General features: G+C 37.1%; 1 protein-coding gene across 2 annotated transcripts in view; it reads left to right on the top strand.

Moving 5' to 3' along the window:
- ZFHX4 (zinc finger homeobox 4) overlaps positions 1-27,250 on the top strand; it is a 139,149-nt gene that overhangs the window by 27,270 nt on the left and 84,629 nt on the right. For both annotated transcript variants that reach the window (XM_075213680.1, XM_075213681.1), the window contains exon 3: positions 1,358-1,860. In XM_075213680.1, the coding sequence (XP_075069781.1) occupies positions 1,358-1,860 (503 nt within the window). The remainder of the gene's footprint in view (positions 1-1,357; positions 1,861-27,250) is intronic.

Raw genomic sequence — 27,250 nt, forward strand, 5'->3', positions numbered from 1 at the left:
ACACTGATATACTTACATGTTGTGCCTCTGGCCTGAGTGATGCCACTAGTTCCTAGTGAATTACTGGGCTGCATTCTCAGGAATATTAGTTCCGCCCATAAAATGGCTGCCTCCACTGTTGGGTACATTTTAAAACCATGTTAGGATGTGTTTATATTTTGTGGAATATATTAATATAACAGTGCACAAGCAAACCTTGATTTAGAAAAATCACATGGCTGCCACTTTGATGAGGCCTGAGATAAATGTAATGTTTAGGTTCAGACTGGTGTCACACTCATGTTTCTGAGCACTGCGTTTTTTCCTGCCAAAGAAATGAAGTGTTCTGGTGAGCCTAAGTAACGATGTAGCAGCCAATGGCGAAGTCCCAGAGATAACATGGCGTTCTGAAACAGAAGTGTGACATATATTCCAAACGTAGATCTAGTCCAACAAATCATCAGCATGACTGCTGGTAGGAAGGTAGTAAAATATAGAAGAAAGATGATCAGTGACCATTAGATAATTGTCAGATCTATCCTTTTAGTTAATATGTTTTATTTTATGTGTAATATTAGCAACTTATCATATCAGAAGAGAGTGAGGGTGAAGAGAGTATTAGTATCCCACACTGAATACATTCGAAGCCTAGATGCAGTTGAGATGTTTTTGTTGGATTTTTAAAAGCAGCATAATCCGAAGAGAAGATTTAAAGAACATGTGGCTTTTGTTCAACTACTAACTGGCACACTACACCAAGAGTCAGGCTGCTTGCCTGACTATTGTAGCTTGTTGCTTAGCTTTAGTAGCCTAACACCTTTTATTTTCCATTTTGTTAAACGTCCAAGATTGTGACCATTGTCTCTGTTGCTTTATTGGTACCAATAAAATGTGGTACTATAAATATAGATACTGATTTTACTGAGTAATAATTACAACACACACTGAGCTGTACCTATAATTACTGTAGAGCTTGCGGTGAGTTTGTTATAAGTATGCAATAGGCTGTTTATACTTCACCGTAGATTATTTAGTTAAACTACAATTAGTGCTCTGTAAATTAATCTAGAGGACGTGGTAACGCATTCCTGTTTTGTTATTTTATTGATCACCTTTTCTGCCTTTGAAAAATACAAATTCCTGAATGACATCATGCCCAGTAGGAATAATTAAAGCTATCTGATGAGGGAATTTAGAAGTTGAAAGGGATGATTGTAATTGATCCTGATTCAATCCTATTACAGCTTTTTATAGTTTAAGCTCCAGAGAAGGCAAACTCCTGTTTGAGGCTTTATTTTTACGGATTCCATTGTGCGTATGCATTGCTTTCTGGACATCAAGTTCCTCCTTTCATTTTTTTTTTTCCTTTTCTCCGTAGTAAATAATGAGCTGCCGCCTGAAATCCGGCTTGCCAGTGGTCAGCTAATGGGTGATGACCTGTCCCTCCTTACTACAGGAGAACTGTCACCTTACATCAGTGACCCAGGGTTGAAGCTTTTCCAGTGTGCTGTTTGCAACAAATTCACCTCTGACAGTCTGGAGGCCCTGAACGTGCATGTGAGCGGTGAGCGCTCTCTCCCTGAAGAGGAATGGAGAGCTGTAATTGGAGACATCTACCAGTGTAAGCTCTGTAACTACAACACTCAGCTGAAAGCCAACTTCCAGCTCCACTGCAAAACTGATAAACATATGCAAAAATATCAACTGGTGGCTCATATCAAAGAAGGGGGCAAAAGCAACGAGTGGAGACTGAAGTGCATCGCTATTGGCAACCCGGTTCACCTGAAATGCAATGCTTGTGATTACTACACCAACAGTGTGGATAAATTACGCTTACATAACACCAATCATAGGCATGAGGCCGCCCTCCAGCTCTACAAGGTAAGAGAACGTTTCTTTAGGCTTGGTCTGTTGGAGGAGTGTCCTTCTGTGTATTGCTTTACAACATCACTGTAAAATACAAAACAAAGCACATATTGTTTAATAAAACTACAAACGCATATGCCCCTAGAATTGCAATGCAACTTTGTCTCATATATATGTGAATGTGGTACCATTGGCAACTCGTGTTCATAATTGCTTTCATCGCAAACTTAGGTTATTTCTTTACACTTTTTATCTTTCTCCCATAATATACTTATTTTTGTTTATAGATTACATTTAATAGTAGGTGTTTTGTTTTTTGCTTTTTATGGTCTTTGTGCTTGTTGGTGTGTTTGTGTTTAGATCACTATTGCATGTGTGTGGTTTAAAACAGCAAATCACAAAACAGTCTTTGGTATCTTTAAGCATCCCCTTCACAGGAACGAGAGTCCCCGCTAACATGCTTTATAAACATTATATATATATATATATATATATATATATATATATATATATATATATATATACTATACACATGCATACACATACACATATAAATTACATGTGTAGCTCTGCTCTGGAAATAGTTTGACAGCTTATTTATATCTTGAATGTATATAATACTGACTAATAAGCACACAGTTGCTTGGGTTTTAGGTGGTGCCAATGATTAGCAAATGAAATCATGTTTCTAATGATAATGTGGTAATGACGATGTTTGTCTGTGGAAACTCTACCGCTAAAGTCAGAGTTTGCCTAAAGTACAACATGCCCACCCATCTCTGCTAAGTAACTCTCCATTGCTAAAATGATTTGCTGTCAGTTTTGCTGCTGACAGCTGCTTAACGCTGGATTGTTCGCCAGCAAGTACACCTCCCATGTGCAATCAATAATCTATAATATTCATCATGTACATCTAAAGCTGCCCTCACTGTAGCATCAGGAGACAAGCACCAGATCCAGCGTGGACCAACAAAAAGAAAATAACCAGCCTGCTGACAATAACTGAGAGTTAGTTACAGCTTAAAACAGACTAAGTTTCCGCTTTCTTTGGTTAACATATTTTTGCATGTAACGGAAATCAAGCCACACGTGGAAGTTTGTGATACAAGTGCTCAATTAAATAAACACTTTGGAGATGTGCTAACATAAAGGCAAGTGCATTAGATCACAATCAATAATTATGGCCTTGTCTGCTACCAATTTTCACATGTATATATAAAAAAAATGCTGAAAAGGGGGGTGGTTTAATCCGGAGAGATCTACAGTACAGTACAGTAAAAACATGCACATATTGCAGCGTTTTTATTACTTTTCCTGCTTTTGCTTTTTGTGTGCGTGTTTCAGCAGCCAAGGGGTTACATTATTCTTTTACCGGCTAGGGTAGCTTCCTCTGCTTACAGACCTGTAATCTGAGAAGATGTGTAGGGGGAGTTAAAAAAAATATTTAAGTTATTTTAACTTATAGCCTTTACCTAAATGTCACATTTGATTAAGCGGCCAAATAACTAATAGTTCATCATGCACAGGTTGAATTGCCTTTTAACTCTTAATTATTACCAAACATGCAAATGTAATATATAGCTAGATTTACTTGCATACTATATATGAAGTGTTTGTGTTGTGTTAGTAGATTCAAACAATATGTAAGTTTCATTAAGTAACAAAAAAGTTATAGTTCTGTTTTTTCTACACAGTTCACAAAACACAGCTGCGTAAAAAGCTAAAGCAATCTACAAACTCAAATTAATTTCCTTTAGGCTTTAAGACCATTCAGTAATACTTTCAAGTTCTGAACTGCTACCCTCATCCTTCTCCAGCCCCATGTTAATAAGTACTGTAGTTCATTATCTGATTATAAACATGTTACAGCATGATATTGAATGTTTACCTCTGAACAGTGTATATATTTAAAATATGCGACCCTTCCACATGAAAATTCAAAGGCGTGGGAATCTATTTGTTGTACAAGGGAGAAGACAGTCTGCTAAAAAAAAAAACACACACAAGTCAAACAGAGACCAATGATCCCCTGTAAACTAAAAACATTTTAGGTAAAATATTAACTTATCATTTTTTGTGTGTTTGGAAGTAGGGAATCTTGTGTAGAAACAAAATGTGTCCAATTAAGACTACTGCCGGAATGTGATTTTGCAGCTCAATAAAATATCTGTTTTTATTGGAAACAAAGTAAATGCATTAACCATATTCTGCATTCCAGAAAGTATTTGTAGTCATGCAGATCCAGACAAAAACTTTAACCCCTTAGTAGCCAGAGGTTGACGAAGCAGACCTCTTAAGTGCTTTGGCAGATCATCTTGCAGGCATGCTACTGATGATATAAGTTACAAATCAGAGGGACTAGTTGCAGGATAGATTGTAAAATGTTCTTTTTGATCACCGACATTCAAGCAGGGTTATTTTAATTAAAAGCAATCTGATGTTTGAAGACCCGAGAGTCATACAATGTGAACTTAAAGCCCACACACGCAACAATATGGGTGTTTGGTAAGACCCTCAAACAGCCCGGTTTGTTAGCAAGTTTTTCCATACTCATGCATGCCCAGTTACACTGACCTGGCTCTTCGGATGCCCTGCCTGCGCTGCTTAGTCAAACAATGGAACCATACATACAGTCAGATTTTATTCTCTATCTCCAATCAAATCTGTTCCAATCTAATTAGATTTATGATGAGCATCCAAACAGTACAGTGGTTGGCTGGATGGTTGTTGAATTTGATTGGATTGGACTAACTGATCAACCAAAATTTTAACATGAGTAAACAAGTTTAAGGTCTACTATAAAAATACGGGGGTAGATTTACTAAAACGTGTTGCCCGGGGCAACCAATCAGAATCTACCTGTCATTTTCTAGAATGTACAAGATAAATGATAGCTAAAATCTGATTGGTTGCCACAGTTCCACTTTTGCCAACACTTCCACTTTTACTTTTTAGAAATGTTAGTAAATCTTGTCTTCCATCATGATAGCTAAAGTTACAGCGTATCCAATGCATAAGGCGAAATTTGCAATCAGTTTTGTCTTTCTCTGCATTAGATTTTGCAGGGAATTAATAGGCAGAGTTATTTTGCCTTTCTACTTTTATTTATGTGACATAGTCCTGCGCAAGTGTTGCCAGCTTAATCTGAATAGATAATCCAAAACAGACAGAACAATTAAGTGCAGGGAGCATAATGGGTTAAAGTAGGTGGAAGGTGAAAGGTCAGCTGAAAAGCATCATCTGCCCAGATGCTTAACATTAAACTGATCTTTTTAATAAAAAAATCTGTTTCGCAGATGGCGTTTTAATGCCTTTGGCAGAATCGGGGCAGTTTTAACATTAGACGTATGCTAGTAAAAATTATTTCTGTATTAGACCAGAACAACACCTTTTGCTTTTATGTTCAGAGGTAGAAGGCATGTGGATAAGCTTTTCTGGCATGGAACCCAGGAGCCCAGAGCTGATGGTGTTTCCATATGGACTTAAATACCTGAATACCCAGTGTCTGTTAGCAATGATGATTGAAAAAGCAAACAAATACCATATTCACGGTTTACCCTTCATATTCACTTTTAACACAAATCTAGAGTCCACTTGAGGTTTGATCTTAGGAATCATATAGTTTAATGTCTGCGGATAGTTCTGAGCACTACTCTGCTACCTTTACCTTTCTACATCTGTTTTGAATATGATATAAGACATATGTGCTAGCTCACGTTACTATGTAGCAACTAAAAGGAAATTGGCTTATGACATGTAGTTTAACATGTGTTCTTTGAGCTAATAACATTTCTAGAAGCTGCCATGACATGGCTATAAACTTGCTCTGTCCAGGAATGTTAAGACAGCCATGTTCTCAGTACCAAACTGTTCACTTAAATTTTTACGCTATATTAAAAATAAGTGATAATTCAGCTGCACAGCCAACTTTCCCTTTGTTGCATCTTTAAAGAGATGTCCGTTAGGGATGTGCATCCCGGTTTGCCTAGTTCTTCCTTAGTGTTGCACATGAACCATTCCTTGGGACTTCTGTCATCAACGTATGATAGCCGCCACGCAGTGCTGATGTGTAGAGAGGAAAGCTACAGATTTTCCACATTGGAGGGTTTTCTATCGTCCTCGGCATTTAAAGTGAAATTGGGATCTGTCCAATCAGTCGCTATATTCGGTATACACCTTCAATCCTATGCATTTCAAATTTCACGGCCAAACCCAGTCTTCAGCACCAAAAAAATATTGGTGTTCAGCAGTGCCTACTGATGTAGAACTCAAAAAGGTTACTTAACTCTAAATAAATACAGAAATAACTTTCATAATAAACTTATATTGGTTCAATTAGACACCATAGTTTAAATACAGTTTCCCTAGGCCCCATTGCCATGATGGTAATGAAACTATGTTATAGCAATGTTGAATATGCAATTGAGAGTCTATTGCCACTGATTTATATTGGGTTATGGATCCAACATGGAATGGTATTAGTGGCACTGGGACTGACTCATTAAGGAGAGCAAAGCAAAAAAAGGCGTAAATTTTATCCTGGACAAACCATGTTACAATGCAAGGGGTGCAAATTAGTTTATTATCTTGCACCTAAGGAAAATACTGGCTGCTTTTTCATGTAACACACAAATACTTGATAGCTTTTTACACTGAAATTTAAAGTTGGTGCAGGAAATGCCCTACCCCATCTATAAATCTTCCATAAGCTATTAAATTTGCCCCCCACACCCCTCTCCAATGCAACATGGTTTTGCCAAGGTGCAAAGTTACTCTTTTTTTTCTGCTTTACATTTGTTTATAACTCAAATCACTTTCACCATTTTCTTTCAAGGGAGTGTAAGTTTAAAGTCCCATTTATGTGATCACGTCATGTGGTTGTTCCATCTTCATTTTCAGATGTTACATTCCCTTTAAATCCTATAGAATAAAGAATAACGGATTGCATTCTGCAAGTGAAAGCTTTTAATCAATTAAGAAAAAAAGCATCATGAAATATATATTACATATGCTGTATCATTATTGTTCTCAGCCTCCAATTAGTTTGGGATGTTCACACTGAAGAAATATTATCGCACACATTAGGCAATAGAGCAAACAGTGCAATATAAGCAAGAGATGTTTGAGAGGATTGATTGATGGTGTAATCTTGGGTCACTTAAGGCCAGCAATTTTCATGGTCAGTTTACAAGCTTGTATTTGATGCAAGAAATTTAAATTCCATGCAGCATCTGTTCTTCAGATGGGGGAAACATCACCCCGGTATGTATACCAACTGGATACATCCATAACTGTATTATTAATATTATTATTAGTCTTATTATTTCTACATTATTTTTTGATAGCCAGAGATATAAAACAACAATGCATCTTGTGCAAGAGTAATGTTTATTTTTATTTTATCATTGAATCATCAATTGGTCTTGGTGGACGTTCACATACTATATACCATTATATTTAGTAATGGGAGTAGAAGGCGTAATGGTGATTAAATATTATTCATAGCAAGTTATATAAAACAACAACCCTGTGGCCAAATGAAAATTGTAATGAAGCAATCATTTTTGAAGAAGGCATTGCTGAAAAATACCATTTATTCCATATTTGCCTACTTTTTAGAACTCCACCCCGGGAGATCCCGGAGGGGAGGTCCAATGGGCAAGTGAGGGGCTATGACAACGCGTTTTGCACCATCATAACCCTGTCCCCGCTGCACAGTGCCGACATTCACGTCATCGCACAGGTTTCGGAGGGGCTGTAAAGACGTTTCACAGTGATTCATGCCAGTCCTGCCCACTTGGAATCCGAGAGGGTGGATTAGTCTTCCTGGAGTCTAGGCAGACTCCCTGAAATGCGGGAGTATAATTTTTTGGGTGCCCCAAAAACTTTTTGTTAAATCATTTTACAAAATATTCGACAGAATATTGAACCAACTGAAGATATTAGTTTGCATATTAAAATTAAGCACATGTTTTTTTTCTTACATCAGCAACTGGTGGAAAAAAATATATGCGTAGTTCACACTTTATGGGGCAGATTCAATTAGCTGCGTTGTTCTTAAGAACAACACGCCCCACGCAGCTATTAACGTTACTACGGTAATAGTTGCACATTATTACCGTTACTACGGTAATAGTTGCGCATTAGTACCGTTAATGCAGTAATAGCTGCGCATTATTACCGTTACTATGGTAATAGCTGCGCATTATTACCGTTACTATGGTAATAGCTGTGCATTATTACCGTTACTACAGTAATTTCTCTGCTGATTTTTGCTCCCAGCTCTGTGAGCAAAAATTGAATCTACCCCATATATATATTCTAGTAAATGCGGTTGTGGGTACATTAAAGTGAACCCCTCTTTTACACACAACAGAGACAACTAGTGATGCCTCAGTAATGTCATTAGTTCTAAGTGAAATGATTGGCTGCATTCTGATGAAGGGTCAGCGCCCAAAACGCTGCATCCACTATATGCAGGAGATGGGTACATTTAAGTACAAGACTTTACATTGCTTTACAAAAAAGGGGATAAGTACTGGCAGATATCAAAAGTACTGTGTTATATTAATTTCCAGTATTCAAGCTATGGTTGATAGCACAACCATTACAGATAAAAATCTAGAATGATATTAAAAAAATGAAGAAAAAAAAAAGTAAATGGATCAGCACTTCTGTCTTGCACAATATTCTGTACTGCTGGCGATGATAGGTTGATTAGTTTGGAATTAATGCAGACTTGTAGTTTATTCCAGGGAGACTCGGCCAACATTATAATTTAAAATAAAAAATATTCCAGATATGTATGGTTGCAATTATTGACCTGTCATTGTCCCAGCATGATGGTAAAAGAGGTCAGGAAATTGTGCAGGGCTTATTTGCATAAAAATCATTGTGAGAATGGAAATTGGAATAGGTCTGAACAGCTAAGGAGCCGCCGCATGTTTTGCCTAATGGCATTCAAATAATTTATTTAGATGGAAAAAAAAAATTGTTCGAAGAGATAAACAAAAAAGGCTGTTTTTTTATTTTGCTTATCTGAGACTTATGACTTTATACAGACAATAAACCTTTCAAAGAGACATTACCACCAGCTAATATATAAAAGTTATATTAATTTACCTCACAACCAGAACAAATATCTGGTGAAGGGGCAATTTATAGGTACAGGCAGCTTCTGTTGGCCAAGTGGTATGGTCGGACGACTGTGACCAATACCGCCAACTGTGTCAAGCTGCGCTACCGCCCCAAAGAACTGTATGTGAGTAGACCAAACAGTCAGTTACTCAGGTGCTGGATTGTGCATCTTGGCTAAGAAGAACCTCGTTCCTGTCTGTCTGCATATCTATGTATCTGTCTGTCTCTCTTGTCTGACTGTCTGTTCTGTCCACATCAGTCTACCTGACTAGATGAATTAACTAAGAAACTAAAAAAGTAAAGCTACCAAAGAAAATAAAACATCATATGACCAAATGCTATTACAGCAATAGGAAATTGGGTCATTCCCCTGGCTAGCCTGTTGTAAACTTGGTTATACCATGATTTATTTACACGCATGATAATACCTGATAAAAACATGCTGGGGTGATAAAGAGAAATCTCAATATGGAGTAATAACCATTTTTCAAGCAAATTGTTTAGCCATTCTCAGGGGCAGGCTGGGCTGGGCTTTAAACTATCCTTAATAGGCCGCTGAGTCAAGTCTTGCCCCCCGGGCTAAAATTTGCCAGCCCTCCCCTAGCCATTCCAGTTCAGCATTAGTTTGCATATACAACTCTAACAATCCTCATGCATTACTAAACCTTTCTGTGGTTTTAAGTGTTGTACTTTAACAAAAGCTGGAAGTCAAGACCTGGCGTCCAAGCCCTCCATATGCATGGCTCTCAATTATTTGTTTTCATGATTAAGCTGTAACTCCATGCAATATAAGATTGATAAGAGAGCATGGCTGTAAATTGCAGGTTGTTAGCCAAACCTTGGTGTTACAAGCATCCATAAAAAGCAAACACGTCAATTATGTCCACAGATATAACTCCAATTGGACAGATGAGATGCATTCTGTAGAATGATGCACAGCATGTTCACCCATCACAGCATGCTGATGATATGGAAATCATTTCTGTTTCACTCCTGTGAGTTTGCATATCATCAATCCCTGTCAGAGGTTGATGGCTACTACTGGGCATTCTCCTTATATGTGTGTGATAAAAAAAAATAAGACAAACATACTTATTTTTGCTAATAAAAGTACTGATTCTCAGCTATAAGCTGTAACCAGTCAACAGTTTTCATTATGAGAATGTTTCTTTATATAATGTCCCTTTTTGTTATCGCATTGTTAATATTTTCAAGATATCATATAGTTTTCACAGAGTTCCGTGGCTAGAATTTAAATGTGGTGTTATATATAAGGGTACATTAGTAGAAGTATATCTATCTATCTATTTATCTATCTATCATCTATCTATCTATCTATCTATCTATCTATCTATCTATCTATCTATCTATCTATCTTTCTATCTATCTATCTATCTATCTATCTATCTAGCTATCTATTTATCTATCTATTTATCTATCTATCATCTATCTATCTATCTATCTATCTATCTATCTATCTATCTATTAGATATAGATATATATATATCGGGTTTTTTTCCACCATTATGAATGTTAAGCAATTTTATACAATGTACTTCTGACATAAATGGATCAGAGAGATGACAGTACTAGATCACACCTGTGACTATTGCTTGGTTGACCTTTACACTTTTATCACTCCAGTAATGTGCAGAGGAACGGACTATTTTAGCTGACATGGCAATCTATGAGTTAGCCCATGATTTCTCAGAGCATTTTACTAGATTCACACTATAGGGACTGTCGGAAATTGAACAGTATGGACAAAGTTAAACACAATAGTTCTGATGCAGATTTGGGTACAATTGCATCCCAAATCACCGGCACAAATTGTGTTCACTAACAAAGCCGCAATTGCGGGCAGATGTAACGTTGGTTTTAGACCCGGTCTACGTCACATACACTTATGACCATGTTTATGCCCATTTGGATTTTTTTTGCAAAATATGTGTTCACTAAGCATCAATAAATTTTTTTAAAAAAAACTCTCTAATGTAGGAAAAGCAATTCTTGGCTTCATATAAGTGAAAACAAAACATGAAAACAAAAGTATTATATATACATGTGCTAAGAAGAAATCGACTATCAGCGTCAGAAAAGTAATATTAAAAAATGAATTTAAATGATCACAACATAAAAACCTGATGTAAACTGGAGCTTGAAAATCTTTAAAGTTTGCTGTAGGATCTTTACATATACATAAACTTAAGTTAGTTGCAATAAGTATCATTAGCACACCACAATGTTTCTGTCCCCTCTAAAAAAATAATAATAGTGGGTGCTGTGTTTGAAAGGAATAAGTATGATTTAGAAGATTAAAATGGAAGAAAGCTTCCCCTGTCCTACATCTGGTTTTACTTTGCATGAAAATTAGTTTTCAAACAAACAAAAGGCTGTAGACAACTGAACTTGAACTCAACAAGCTATTTCAATTGTGGCTTTCTTAAGTAAATCCTGGGTGCAGAAATTGTTTATAAACAGATGCTATGGATGTGCCTGTGGGTACCAAGAAACTGGAAAGTAGGATAGAAACAGCAATTACATGGTTTGTAAAGCAAAGAGACTTTGGATACTGGCAGGATGAGTTATACTTGGTAGGTATACATTAAATTATAATGCTCATCATCGGTATTTGCCATTAAAGAGAAATTAATTTCTTTTCGTCCTAGAGGCTTGTCAATCTATTTTTATTCATGCACATGAAACAATGTGTTTTCCTACAACGCTGTTATACAGCTAAATGTGCATTTGAAGGATTCCTTGCATGAAATGCTGTAAATATCTCCTTGAGAAAGATGATGAGGTTGGGTGGGGAGTTATGCATATGTGGAACTTTAAATGGTACAAGCGACTGCCCATACATGGAGAGTTATATCTGAGACTTGTGCAGTGTTCAAAAGGTTTTTTCTTGCTCTCTTCTGCTGCCTGTTGACAGTGGACAGAGATGGGGCAAATTATAGGAATCTATAAGCAGCACGGTGGCTAAGTGGTTAGCACTTCTGCCTTACAGCACTGGGGTCATGAGCTCAATTCCCGTACATGGTCTTATCTGTGAGGAGTTTGTATGTTCACCCCGTGTTTGCGTGGGTTTCTTCCTGGTCGTCCGGTTTCCTCCCACACTCCAAAAACATACTGGTAGATTAATTGGCTGCTAACAAATTGACCCTAGTCTGTGTGTATGTTGGGGAATGTAGACTGTAAGCTCCAATAGGTCGGGGACTGATGTGAGTGAGTTCTCTGTACAGCGCTGCGGCATTAGTGGTGATATAAAAAAAAAGGTGATGGTGATGATGACAGTCCATGCCATCATCGGTGTTCTCTCTGCAAAATGTTATTATTATAGAGAAGAACCCATCATTATTTTCTAAAATCTATTTGTTTTGCCCTGTCCCCTAGTTAGCTAAACCACACCTGTAGCCTGCATGTTTTAGGACATCCAATCCCCTATATTCTTATGGTACGTCACATGTTTATCAGCCAGATACCGCTGAGCATCATGGGAGATGTAATGCACTAAACAGTGGTGCATACGCTATAATGCACTTATCCCCACACCGTTCTACTATAATACATGCCCTGCATGAAAACCACAGCAAGATCATCAGTTGTTAAATAACAGACCTCAAATGATGTCTCTAAGACCTGTGTTCACCATCTCCTTCCTCTGTATACATGTACATGCTCATTTTGTACAGCCTGTATATCTGCAGATGAAATAGGAATTTCAGATTGGCAAGAGAAATAAAGGAAGCCGCCTCGCTTGCATCCGTATGGATTACAATACGAGGCAGACTACTGTACATAATTACTAGCCTACTTCTTGAATGCCTGGAAGATCTCATGTCATAATGCCCAATATTAATAACCAGATGTGATCTCCTTCACGCCCTCGGGTCAGGATTGCTGACCAGGTCAGGCTGTTAGTCTGTGTGCATGGGCTGTGAAGACAATTTAAATTGACAGGTATGAAAAGAGGGGTAGGGCGTTAACCTCGGGACCACCAAACGGGGCCTTCTCCCTGCTGGGAACAAAGACCAACAGGAGATGCTGCCTTTTTTTTCTGCTCTCTTGGGATTTTAAGCAACCAAACAAAAGAATGATGCACGACAAAAGGCTTGCGAATCACAGCTGATATATAATTTAAGACAATCTATTATGAGCCAGCTAATATATATTTCACTTTATATTTAAGCACAATTCAATTATAGGAATTCAGTTTGAACTGGTATTATTAATACATTTTTTTTTTTGCGGTCGGTGCATTTTTTTTCCTCTAGTAATTGGATTACATTTATTTTTACAGCCAAGCTTATCCGGTCCGTGCATTAACCCTTTGTAAACTACAACTTTAAATGGCTGCAGAGAGAAAAAAAAAAAAGATGGTTACCACCTTATTGCATTTTTTTTCTGTGGCTTATTACTTTATTTAACCGGTCTTACGAATGTTTTAGACACAGTATGCAACTTCTTCATTTTAGTTTACTATATATAATATTAATATGCATAAATTAAAATATGTATAAAAATCATCTTTTTTTTAAAGATATAGCCTTAGTCACCAAGTAGGCACATGCCCTGACAGCTCTCTTAAGGGGTAACATAGAAATAGTTGTGTGCTGCTCTTATTTGTATTTTCGATCCTTTTTTATTTACTTTTTTATCACTTGTTTTTTTATGAACTGACTATTTTTTAATTGTAATATTCTTGTAAAAAAATAATTCTTATTTACTCTGCAGTTTACCTTAATACAAACTTTTCTGTCACCCCCTTATAGCCCATCCTAACCCTAACAAAAGGCAAATCCTATTATTTAGTACCTCCGTGTTCATTTGTTTTTATATGTAGAAATTTATGGAAAAATATATTTTGCAGTTTTTGAAATATAATAATTATTATTATGGTAATTAATTTCCTAACACACACACACATACCATACAAACACCACACAGATAGGGCCCTGGTCAGAATCAAACCCATGACCGGGGAGCTGGGAGACAGCAATTCTGACCACTGTGCCACAGTGCTGCTTTGTTGACGATTAGTCCATTCATTGCTGCCATCATGTCGCAGTTCTATGACTGACTCACTCCCCCATTGTGAGGTGGCCACACCCCCTATCCCACTGCCAGGGGTAGACATGTTGGGAGGTATGACCTCATCTACCAGTCACCTACTATTTTATGGGCGGAACCAATATTCATCATCATCATCACCATTTATTTATATAGCGTCACTGATTCCGCAGCACTGTACAGAAAACTCATTCACATCAGTCCCTGCCCCATTGGAGCTTACAGTCTAAATTCCCTAATGTACACACACACACACACACACACACACACACACACAATTCAGCCTATCAATTCACTAGGAACTGCTAACATCACTGATATAACAACAAGATCGGCACATTATAATGGTACAAAGACTGTTTCAGTCCTTATTTGGGTTTGTTTCTAAAGAGATTGTAAAGATTAGTTCATCAGAAATAAAAGTTTATTTATATTATAGTTATTTGCGATCCGAGCCCTTTAAAGAGAGTTGTCAATGGAAAATTAATATTATGCTTCATTTACTCAATAACAGTATTATTTTATGGATTTCATAGTTTGCTAGAATTGCAACTGTTATGTCACAGAAAACATTTTCTATCTGTGAAGAAATATTTCCAATGCAGCCATTTGCTTCCTAATTGATTTTTCACGTTTGTTGTTTATTGAATAGATAAGTAGAGCTTGTGATATTTGATTACAGAGCAGGGCACCCATTTAACCTCCTGTTTCTGTGCTGGCCAGGATTTCAAATGAGAGACAGCACCACCTCCCTTACGGCTCAGAAGGATCAGCCTTCCAGCACTAATCCCTAATACCATGAAATAGACCTTATAGGACTTCTACTTACTTTTCCAAGATTATGCTCATGAATTCTCACTTGAATGTGATGCCTCCTTTTGCTAAATGATTCTGGGAATCTAGTGACAAAATTGCAGAGTGCAACATATTTTAACTTTTACTGTATCAGTCTGTTCTATTTGTCAGATACGTAGCGCAGAAGACTTTATATAGATTTTATATTGTCTGGTAGCGGCCATCTATGGCCCCTGTTGTTAGGGAACCTCTAAGATGATCTAAGTATATATTATATTATATATTATAAAAAAACTGTACCAACATCAGGACTGTAGGGTGACTGTGTTTCTGGCTGAAAATAGAGAGATCAATTATTGGCACTCAAATAAAAGCTAAAAGTAAATGTCTGTATATTACAGGTTTTATCTTTTTTATTTTAAAGTAGCCTCATCAGGTTGGGTTTTGGTGTTACATTAGTCGTGCACCGGTGGACTCACATAGTTAACTGGTTCAGTTGTTACAAATTATTTCTAAAATCCCAAAGTTAAGAAAATAAAAAACAATGTTAGATTGTATTTAAGCTTCCCATTTAGTGAGTGGCCACAAACTGTGTAATATAAAGGGTCAGTTTCAGGCATGTCAGAAAATGCAGACAGAAGATGACCGATATTGGCCTGTGTGTATGGCACTGGCGGATCCAGAGAGGGGCGATCCGCAGCCATCCCATTAAATTGTGGTGGAGAGGCCAATCTGAACCAACCAATCAGATTGAAGAAGGGGCGTGGTTATGCAGAATCACCCCCCCCCCCTCCCCTGGTTATGGACAGATCTAAATGAAGCTGGAATTAACCAACACATATAGCCAACTGGAATATTGATCCTGTCACTCGGCTCTCGGCTCAAGAAGTGGGATCGGCCCATGTGTGAGCACCTTCACCCTTAGACCCTTTATTCCTAAATAAGACACCCCTACCTGGGAGAGTAAGCTTCAGGGTAATACTGTACTGTTCGCTTTTCACATATTTATACATTTGTGTGATGCAACTCCAAACTATTGCCTTTTCTAAGCAAGACACTTTGGGGCATATTCAATTAGGATCAGCGGCTGCGACTACACGTGGCGGCGCCTGTAAAGTGTCATTACAGTACCGCAACATCGCGGATTGAAATACGCGATGTTGCAGTACCGGGAACCGAGGAATCGCAGATGCGAATTGTAATTGACTAAGCCCCCTTTATTTTAGTACCCTTTATTTTTCCCAAAGCTGCATTATTTCAAAGCATGGCAATGCCATGTACCACCAAGGACAACATTGGTGCTCGAATACCCAAATAACCAACATTATCAGTGGTATCTATGAATAACAACATTTACTTAGCTCTAATATTCTGCCTATTACTTCCATACCCTGTTTATTTAGGGTCAGTGAAAAAGAAAACACAAAAGCAAGATATTTAAATCGGTAAATTATATATTAGTATTTTCCTGCATTCCCTATGCCCAACTTCTCAGTCTGTTTATTTCCATTTTTTTTGTTCAATGAGACACTTTTTGTTACCCGTTAACTGCTTAGCTTTGTGTTTGCCAGAATGCAATAGACTCATTGAAGAGAACTAATTACTAAGGTCACAGGAACCATATGTGATCCAGAATGCCCCAAAGGGTTAATATTTGTTAATTTAAAAAATATTTTAAACAAAGGACTGGCTGGGATGATAGAAATCATATTCACGTTTTCCCCCTCTTTCTAAATTCCCCTTTCAAATCTTGCCAATGGCAAAAACTCCTTTGAAAATAGGATCCATTAAAGGTAAATGTGAAAGGTAATTTAGTATAAATATATTATTTCAGAGAGACCATTTCTTTTAATGGATGTTTTTAATTTCTGTAAAATTGTAATACATCAGCCTGTACAAGAGGAAGCTTTTCCACTGCTTCTCAATTTGGCTTCTATGAAATCCACTCTCTGTATTCCTAACTGTACATACAGGACTCGGCCTCCCTCACTTATAGGTTCATTTACTAAACTGTGTGACGTGTTTTATCCAGTCTGCCAAGGTTTGTTTTTAAGGCTTACTTCCACCATCCACAAATATTTACTGAAAAAGACCTACAAATCTTTAAATCTGGCATCCAGCCATTCACAGTTGACAAATGACTTATGGCATATTGGTCGAACTGCAACAATGTTTTTTTCTTGACAAAAGCCTAATTTTCTACCCTGTTTGTGTTTATCTTCTTCATCAGTGTATGTTAGGGAATTTAGACTGTAAGCTCCAATGGTTCAGGGACTGATGTAAGCGAGTTCTCTGTACAGCGCTGCGGAATTAGTGGCGCTACATATATACCTGCTGATGATGATGATCAGTGGTAGATCTTATAATAGTGACGTAAAAGCATAGTTCTACATTGATTTTACTACAGAGAGAAATGTAAATGGTAGCTGAAATAGAATGATGCTATTTTTACTATAATAGTAAATCTATTGAAGTATTCCACATACTGACTCTTTCTTCCTGTAACTACACTGCCAAGCCTTCTAAGCCTGTCACTACCCTAACCACACTCTTTTTCAGCTTAAAGGAGTTGTTCACATTAGAGCACAGATGGCTAACCTGTGACACTCCAGGTGTTGTGAAACTACAAGCCCCAACATGCTTTGCCAGTAGATAACTAGCTGATAGCTGGCAAAGCATGTTGGGGCTTGTAGTTTCACAACACTTGGAGTGTTACAGGTTAGCCATCACTGCATTAGAGCAACATCCTACCCCATCAAGAAAAACGATAAACCCTTTACCCCACTAAAATCAAATGCGGATGCCACATTGTGACACGGCTTCAGCCATAGAAGCCAATTTTTAAAAATGATTGAGGGTGCTCTCATCCGCTTATCCCCCCCATATGACTTAACAATGCATGCACAGACATGGCAGTGGCACCACAAATATTGGAGGTGCATCCACAAGAGCTGGCTCATGTAGCTTCAGCCAATCTCCCCTTTTCATTTCAGAACATTTAATCATTTCATTCATACTCGCAATCAAACTGCTGATACATATTTGGTAGCAATCATCATCATCATCACCATTTATTTCTATAGCACCACTAATTCCGCAGCGCTGTATAGAGAACTCACTCACATCAGTCCCTGCCCCATTGGGGCTTACAGTCTAAATTCCCTAATACACACACGCAGACAGAGAGACACGCAGACAAACACAGACTAGGGTCAATTTGTCAGCAGCCAATTAACCTACCAGTATGTTTTTGGAGTGTGGGAGGAAACCGGAGCACCCGGAGGAAACCCACGCAAACACGGGGAGAACATACAAACTCTTCACAGATAAGGCCGCGGTTGGGAATTGAACTCATGACCCCAGTGCTGTAAGGCAGAAGTGCTAACCACTTAGCCACCGTGCTGCCCAGCATATAAATTACCAAATTTGCCAAATTGACCGTACATATGCTAAAATGTTACCCAATCATCACACAAATGTATATACGCTTTATTATTAGTATGAACAGACATAGTAAATACAACACACACTATTGTTCTCTTAGTCCCCTTCTCATTCACTTCTCCTCTCTTCAGTGAACAGCATAGGGGCACTTTCTAAATTCCTTGTTCATGGAGTAAACAATTCAATTATTTCCCTGTCTCTCAAGCTCTTGGGGAGAACTGAATAATACTTGGGCCATAAGCAGTAGATTTTACATGTCTGCTTCGCTTTGTCTGTGGTTTTGTCACACTACAAGCATTATGAAGAAAACGTCTGCCCTGTAATTCACTTTGCACTTATTTAATTTGTGTTTTCATGGTCAGAAGGGGACATTCGGTCTATCTGATACTTAAGGAAGCATGATATAAACCAGAATCTCTGCTTGAAACCACAATTAAAGCCTTTTATGCACATTCGAAACTTCTGCTTGGGACATGAAGAATTTATACAAACCGTGTAATGTTGTCCAAATACCAGAAAGCTTTAAAAATAGCTTTATTCGAAAAAGGTGCGTCAAGTTTAGGCTGATTTCACCATTATTAACCTTTCAGTCATGTTGCTAATTTTAAAGCGGTAGAAGCTTAGCATATAATCCTGATTACTTAAATGATTTCATTGCAAAGTCATCTCCATCACACTAAATGTAGCTACTGGGCTCTATTGCTATGTTAATGAATAATATTTGACAATAGTTGTGTAGTGAACTGAGGTCTTAGGTATTGTTTATTGTTTTCAAAGAATATAACCTGTACTGACCAGTTACACTAAACACCTGGATCTATTATCTAATTACCATTATCAGAGTCGTAATTTTATATTTTATTACAAACTTGGGGCCTGAGTCATTAACAAGAGCAAAGAATAAAAAAAAGGAGTAACTTTGCACCTGGGCAAGACCATGCTGCTTTGGAGGGGGAGATGAATTTAAAATGTGGGGACAGATTTATAGTTGGAGTAGGACGTGTCCTACATCAACATTAAAGTTCAGTGTAAAAATAAAGGTATCAAGTATTTGTGTGCTACATGAAAAAACAGCCAGTATTTAACCTATGTGCAAAATAATAAACTAATTTGCACCCCTTGCACTGTAACATGGTTTGTCCTGGAGAACATTTACTCATTTTTTTGCCTTACTTTCCTTAATGACTCAGGCCCTTGGTGTGCAGCTATGGGACATAATTGCATCACTATAACATCTAATCTATAATCTTTTTTTTAATGCATTTGTGATCTGTAAAAGTACCTGCAGGGGTTAAATTCGACCATCATTGAGACAGACTTCACAGATCTTCTAATGCTGGACTTTTCTATTTCCAAAAACAGACTAAATAGATTTTCTCTGAGAACAAAATGGGTAAAATGAACGTAATCCTCAAAGCAGAAGAGAGTAGATTCTGGTATGTAGACTAAACCTTTTCTTGTACTTCTCAGAATGGACGGCATAAACATGGGTGTAGATTTACTAGAACTTCTAAAAAGAAGAGTGGAGGTGTTGCCCATAGTAAACAATCAGATTCTAGTAACATTTATTTAGCACATTCTAGAATACGATTGCTAGAATCTGATTGGTTGCTACGGGCAACACATTCTCTTTTTCTTTTTAGTAGTTTCAGTAAATCTGCCCTATGAACTTGTCGTCCATAGCAACTTAGGGCCTAGTGTAGAGAGCAGCTCTCAAACTTAAAATCACAAATGAGCTACCACTAGCAGATTTTAATATCCTACTTCCTAATGACTCAGACCATGAATATATGCACCAGAAATTAACTTAATCCTTACAGCAATGTTCAGACTTCTCTCAGTAGAATGTTAAGGTATCAATTTACAATGTATCTAGGTAAAAGCAAACACAATAAAAATAATAGTTGATTTTTTATTAAGGACTGACAGGGTCTCCTGGGATAAACTACCAGTCACACTGAAATCTTGAAACTAGTAGCTTATAATAACAATGTTTTTGCCAGGAAACACCATTAATTCAATAGTATTCTTAGAATTTTGGGGGAAAGGGTACTTGCAGCCTCACCTCATCTTTTAGGGTAAATTGTACACACAAGAACTAAAGTCTAAATAAATAGATTGGATTTTTTGTGATGTGATATATCCCCTTATTCTAATGATCTTTTCTGTGCAAGGATAATCTAGGTGATGATATCCTAAATATACAAATTAAAATTCCCTGGATTGTTACATTTGCTATTAAATATATCTTGTGACATAGCCATTAGTTTTTGGGTGCAAGCTTCATGCTCAAACACAAGCAGATGGCTCTGTATAAGAATCCAATAGAAATTCATCACAAAAGTCTAATTGTTAGGTTAAAACACTAAAACATATATTGCACCAGTCTTTGAATGTCTTACCCAAGTAATGAACAATTCTGAATTTATGAACAAGGTGTGAACTTGGCTCAACAATTGTAAATAATTTAAAGTATTATTTTTATCTCCTTATCATCATCACCATTTATTTATATAGCGCCACTGATTCCGCAGCGCTGTACAGAGAACTCACTCACATCAGTCCCTGCCCCACTGGAGCTTATAGTCTAAATTCTCTAACATACACACAGACAGAGAGGGAGACAGACAGACAGGTAGAGACTAGGGTCAATTTTGATAGTAGCCAATTAACCTACTAGTATGTTTTTTTTGGAGAGTGGGAGGAAACTGGAGCACCCGGAGGAAACCCACGCAAACACAGGGAGAACATACAAACTCCACACAGATAAGGCCATGGTTGGGAATTGAACTCATGACCCCAGTGCTGTAAGGCAGAAGTGCTACCACTATGCCACCGTGCTGCCCATATAAGTGTCCTTATACTCATTTATTTATTGTAACGGTTAATACTAGAGGCTTATTTAGTGTTTCTATAAATGTTGACAATATATTATCACCTATTTGTTGTTGTACAACTAGTAGAGTGTTTATTCCAACTTACATTTTTTTTTATACCTGTTTCAGTTGAAACAATCTGCATCTTTTTGTTAGATCAATCTGTCAACATCGCACAGAGCATCATGCAAACACAATGGGTCTGAGTCAAGCAGAGCAAAGCATAAAAAAGAGTAACTTTGCACCTGGGCAAAACTGTGCTGCATTTGGAGGGTGGAGGTACATTTAAAATGTGGGAACAGATTTATAGTTGGGTTTGGGCATGTCCTAGTATCACTTTAAATTTCAGTGTAAAAATAACGCTATCAAGTATTTGTGTGCTACACGAAATAACAGCCAGTGTTTTTCTTACCTGCAAAATAAAACATTAATTTGCACCCCTTGCTTTGTAACATGGTCTACCCCGGAGAAGATTTACTCCTTTTTAGCCTTACCTTCCTTAATGACTCAGGCCCAATGTGTTTTATCACTGGCTAAAGATATATAGCATAACAATGCTGGAGCATATTCTGTGGAAGTTTGGTGCTTTGACAATACAGCTCCCTTTTATTTAAAAGCAAGTTTGAAATCAATTGAACGCACAAAGTGGCCAGAAATAATGATATTTTTAGCTGCTTAGATAATAGTCGATGCCAGTTAGTTTATTGATCTTCTTTACTATTATGTTGTCACTCACCCTCTCCTAGCAGGCCTGTATGCCACCTATTCGCTGTGTAAAAACTGGCCACATTCCAGGGAAATAATGCAGTGCTATGCAGTATATTTGTGTTTGAGTGTGTGTATATATATATATATATATATATATATATATATATATGGTCAGAACAGTGGCTTAGTGGTTAGCACTTCTGCCTCACAGCACTGGGGTCATGAGTTAGATTCCCGACCATGGCCTTATCTGTGTGGAGTTTGTATGTTCTCCCCATGTTTGCGTGGGTGGGTTTCCTCCGGGTGCTCTAGTTTCCTCCCACACTCCAAAAACATGCTAGTAGGTTAATTGGCTGCTATTAAATTGCCCTTAGTCTCTCTTGGTCTTTGTGTGTGTATGTTAGGGGGATTTATATTGTAAGCTCCAATGGGGCAGGGACTGATGTGAATGAGTTCTCTGTGCAACGCTGCGGAATTGGTGGTGCTATATAAATAAATAGATGATATATATATATATATATATATATATATATAGTTTCAATGTTGCTGATTGAAGTTGGTCTTGCTGTCTAATTTTAGCATTATCAGTCTATTTGTAAAAATATACAGCATTATTCACGGCAGGGCTCTAGTTAATACAACCTGTATCAATCTAAGGCCCATTTTAACCGTGATTTTAATGTTTGTGAAATCCATCTGCCCGGCCACCTGTGCATATTCTATTACTGAGTTAATTGTCTAATTGCTAGTTATCTAAAAGGAATCTTTCGAGCCTCTATGTTAATTGTGACACAGCCAAAATTAGAAGCTGTGAAGTAAACCCAGGCTCCAGGAATATACTTTCACATTCCAGTAAAATGAGCACATACTGTGATACATACCTGGCACAGGGTCTATTGCATAAACACACTCATCAGGGAAAGCTAAACAACATTTGTTTGGACACAAATTAAAATCCAATGTCTCATTAGCACAAGGCTGATGCTTTTAAGGGCAACTAACTTAACATACAAAATGTTTTACTGTGGAAAGAAAAACTGAAACATTCATAAATACATGTGATAAAAATTAAAGGTCCTCTAGCCCTTAACAAGGTTTCTAGTACAGGGAGATACACATTCTAGGCATAGGTTGAATCTATGCCCTTACAGAGGCCAGAAGCAACGTTAGAGGCCTTCCCCTTGTCTGCTTTCTTTCCTGGCCTTTGAACATAACCATGACTATAGTTGTTAACAGTCCATAATTTCCAGGGAATATCCCAGGTTTTATAGATTTTCCCCAGATATACGCACAATATAATTAATCTTTTTATGCATGTTAGATTTAAATATCATTTTCTGTTCTTTTTCTTTAAGCCTTATTAGTATATTTTTGAATAATAGTATCGGCTACTCTCCACAAACTAAAGCTGGGTACACACTACAGGGTTTTTGTCCAATAATCGGATCAACCAGCTGACATACGACCGCTCATTCGATGTCAGGTCAGTGTGTGTAGTGACATGATGGTCGAAAGTATCCCCAAATGGATGATTGTCAGCTCATTTGGTTGGTCGTACTGTTCAATATTTTCGTTCCAATCTCCTTTCCGTTGTGTAGTGTGTATACATTTCAGACCGATCCGACCGATGTTGCTTCAGTGAGTACGAAATTAAAATCATTGCTTACGACAACATGGCTGTAAAAAGTCGCTAATGGGACGGCCACTCTTCCTTTTATCATCTAAAACAAGGCTAGTGTGTATGCAGCCCATGGACCGAGCGATCGGACCATCGACCGGATGTAAAATCGATTGCCATAAAAAGTTGGTGGAAAATTCTGTAGTGTGTACCCAGCTTAACTCTAGCAATCATTTTATGATGTTCGTAGCTGTGCATGCTGTATTAATGTCAGACCAGGCCACTGTCGCTAGCCCATGCTCCCAAATTGTGGATGTTGTCATTGTTATTGACAGGGGGAATTTGTACATATGGGAATTATGGGACAGAAAAAAAATTGGCTTTCTGTGCCGGTTTAGCTGTAGAAACAGACTTGGTAACACCATTATAGATGCTAAGAAACTTTCTGCAACAGGAATGTTATTATACCTTCTCTTTTTACATTACCATTAGACAAATATAAACAGAAATATGATACATATTATTGGGCCAATTAAATGTTCACAGGGAAACTATCACTTTTTTACACAGTGCCTTTTGCACGAGAGAGAGCACAGAAAACCAGCGTACCCTGCATGGAAATGCTCTGACTCGGCTTAAGAGTTGGGCAACATACAGTGTTATTCTTGTACCTGGGCTGATTGGAACATCTTTCTCTTCTGTGTAGGAAGTTCCTTTCACTGTTGCTCTGCATAACGGAGCAGTGTTGAACGGATGCTATGCACACCTGCTACTGGTGTGCACGTCAGTGGCGTTAGGAGGAAAGGGGAGTGGTTTAAGATGCAGACTAGCGCTTCAAAAGTGTTAGGCACTATATGGTCACGCCCCCTGTCCCGATTCCCGCGTTTCAAAGTTGGGAGTTGGTAGGTGAGATGCAGTCAAGTCATTTGTCAGGGATATTAATAAAAATGACGATGTTGGATTAAACCTTCTAGAAAATATTCACAGACAATGAATAAACTATACTTTACTAGCAAAATGTGTTTTGAAAGTTAACAAGTTTTAACTTGTTAGCTTGTGGCTACATAAATACACTGTATAATGAGTAAAACAGATTCTAAATGAATGTAATTTTTTTTCTACTCAGTCTGCAATTTTTAAATTCTTAATGGCAAAGTGCGAATGATTATTTAATAGCATTATTAAAAATTAAACCATTAGGTCATGCACATTTTTTGTAGCTGAGATATCACCAGGTTTTCAACTATAATAGCTTATATTAAAATGCTAGGCTCGTCGCTATAGTGACAAGTAAACAATCACTAATGATTGATCCTAATTGGAGGAAAAAGTACAGTAACTCTTTAAATATTGTTATCCTAAGTAAGTTACAGAAATATCTACTTTTTTGTACTTAACAAACGGACCCTGTCCACTTGTGTCATATACCTCTTTTTATGTCGTAAAGTGAAATGCACAACAGTAAGTCATAGTAGAATCTTATTTGCATATTGTATTGCTCTTGTTTAGGGGTATTTTCTTTGCTGCCTTGTAATATGACACAGTGCCACTCTCTGGACACAAATGTTATTATTATTATTATTATTATTATTATTATAATTATTATTTTTATCGTAGACTTGTAAGGCGCTACAGTGCTCCGCAGCGTCGTACAGTAGGGAAAACAGTATATACATAAAACAGGGACATACAAAGTGAACAAAATAAATGCAGACATGAAAACAAAGGGTATGAAGGACCCTGCTCATTAGAGAGCTTACATTCTAAGTGGAAGAGGGCACAGCTGAAACAAGAGGAGCGAGTGTGGCTTGGAGTGGAGATTGGGATAGTTGTGAGGATGCATTAGTGTGAATAGTGTTATCGAGGATAGATGGATTTCCAAAGAGCATCTAAAGATTTGAAGGCTGTGGGAAAGCCTGATTGAGCGTGGTAGGGAACTCCAGAAGTGGGGAGCAGCACAGGAGAAGTCTTGTAGGTGGGAGTGAACGGTGGTTACCAGAGACGAGACAAGGCGCAGGTCAGTGGTAGATCTAAGAGGGCTGGAGGGAGAGTGTATTGATATGAGATTTGAGATGTATGCAGGGGTAGTGTTGTTGAGGGCTTTGTAGGTAAGGGTAAGTAATTTGCATTTGATTCTGGAGGAATCAATGTTTATAATAAAAAGATCATGACTGAACTAGGCCATGTTTTAGAGCAACTAAAATAAGCTTGTCTGATTATAGAAATATATGTGTCAAAAGCATACGAATGCTAGAAAGATAATGCAATGTATACAGTAAAATTAGCAGGAGGGTATGGAGAAGTATATAAAAGACAATATAAAGGGAGTAAACTTTTAAATAAGCAAATAAATGTTAGGTAAAGTTGTTAGAATGGAAACTTTAATTTTTAATAATATGAAAATGGTTATAAGGCTTCATTTCCTTCCCAAGCTTGCAAGATTAGTCATTGAACAATTAGCTATTTTTACATAGGAGAATGTCTATTTTATGGGCCTCTGCTCGGTTCTGCAAAATATGAACTAGACAATGTTTACTGTAGCCAGAAAATCTGTTGGCATTGTTTCTGCATACGCAAAGAATCTCTGGATTGTCTCAGATTGTTAGCTGCCCATTTTCAGACATGCAAGCTTTTAGTGTGCAATTTAGGTCAATGGATAGACAGGGGAAGATGTGTTTAGGCGACAGATTTTAAATCACTATAATATAAATATGCTTCCCTTTTCATCCGGAATTTGCTTTCTTTCTAGGTAATTTAGTACAGCAGACGTGCACTCATGGCTGTCTTTGTAATGTTAAGGATTAGGATAGTAAGGATTTAGCGTTGACCCTTAATCTTCAACATCAAGTTTAAGAGAAATATAATATGCAAATGGAAAATGTCCATTTTATGTTTACATATTTTAATCTCCACAATTTAGTTTTTTATGCTGGTGAGAGCTCATCTTTACCTTAGTTATTAACAACCCTAAAGTAAAATCCTTATCATCTGTGTCTTACAGGATACATATTTCAAATAGAGATTTTTTCTTATTACTTGATAATGTATATGTGTGTGTGTGTATATATATATATATAGATATATATATATATATATATATATATATATATATATATAGATATGTATATATATATATATAGATATAGATATAGATATATATATATATATATATATATATATATATATGTGTGTGTGTGTATATATATATATATATATATATATATATATATAGATATAGATAGATATATATTTATATATATATATATAGATATAGATATAGATAGATAGATTGAGATATATATGTGTGCTTAGATTAATTCATGTATTTGGTGAGTGCTTATCTAATATCTTTATATATATTAAACTTGCTTTGTATTTTTGCAAGTTTACTGTAGTTTACAGTATCACATTCAGTAATCACTTAGCCATGGTCAGATATCTTCAATTTAAACTGTATTTTCAGACGCTTTTAATAATGTAATGTATCCTTTAGGCCCCAGGCTCAATATTTTTGGGATTGTTGCAAGTAGATTTTCATTGAATGATCTTTTTAATTGTATTTTAAATTTAGAACATAGATTTCATTAGGATTATTTTCAGTAAAAACATTATTTTACACGCTACTTATATACACATGTGCATTGGTAACAGTGTGATTCAGTTGAGTTTCAGTGTTTTATTTCAGATATAGGGTCGTGGTCCCAGGCATGAAGCACAGATGAGAATAGAACTGCCTTGGCACTTTTAATGGTTT

The sequence above is a fragment of the Mixophyes fleayi genome, chromosome 5 (genome assembly GCF_038048845.1).
Source record: "Mixophyes fleayi isolate aMixFle1 chromosome 5, aMixFle1.hap1, whole genome shotgun sequence".
NCBI lineage: Eukaryota > Metazoa > Chordata > Amphibia > Anura > Limnodynastidae > Mixophyes > Mixophyes fleayi.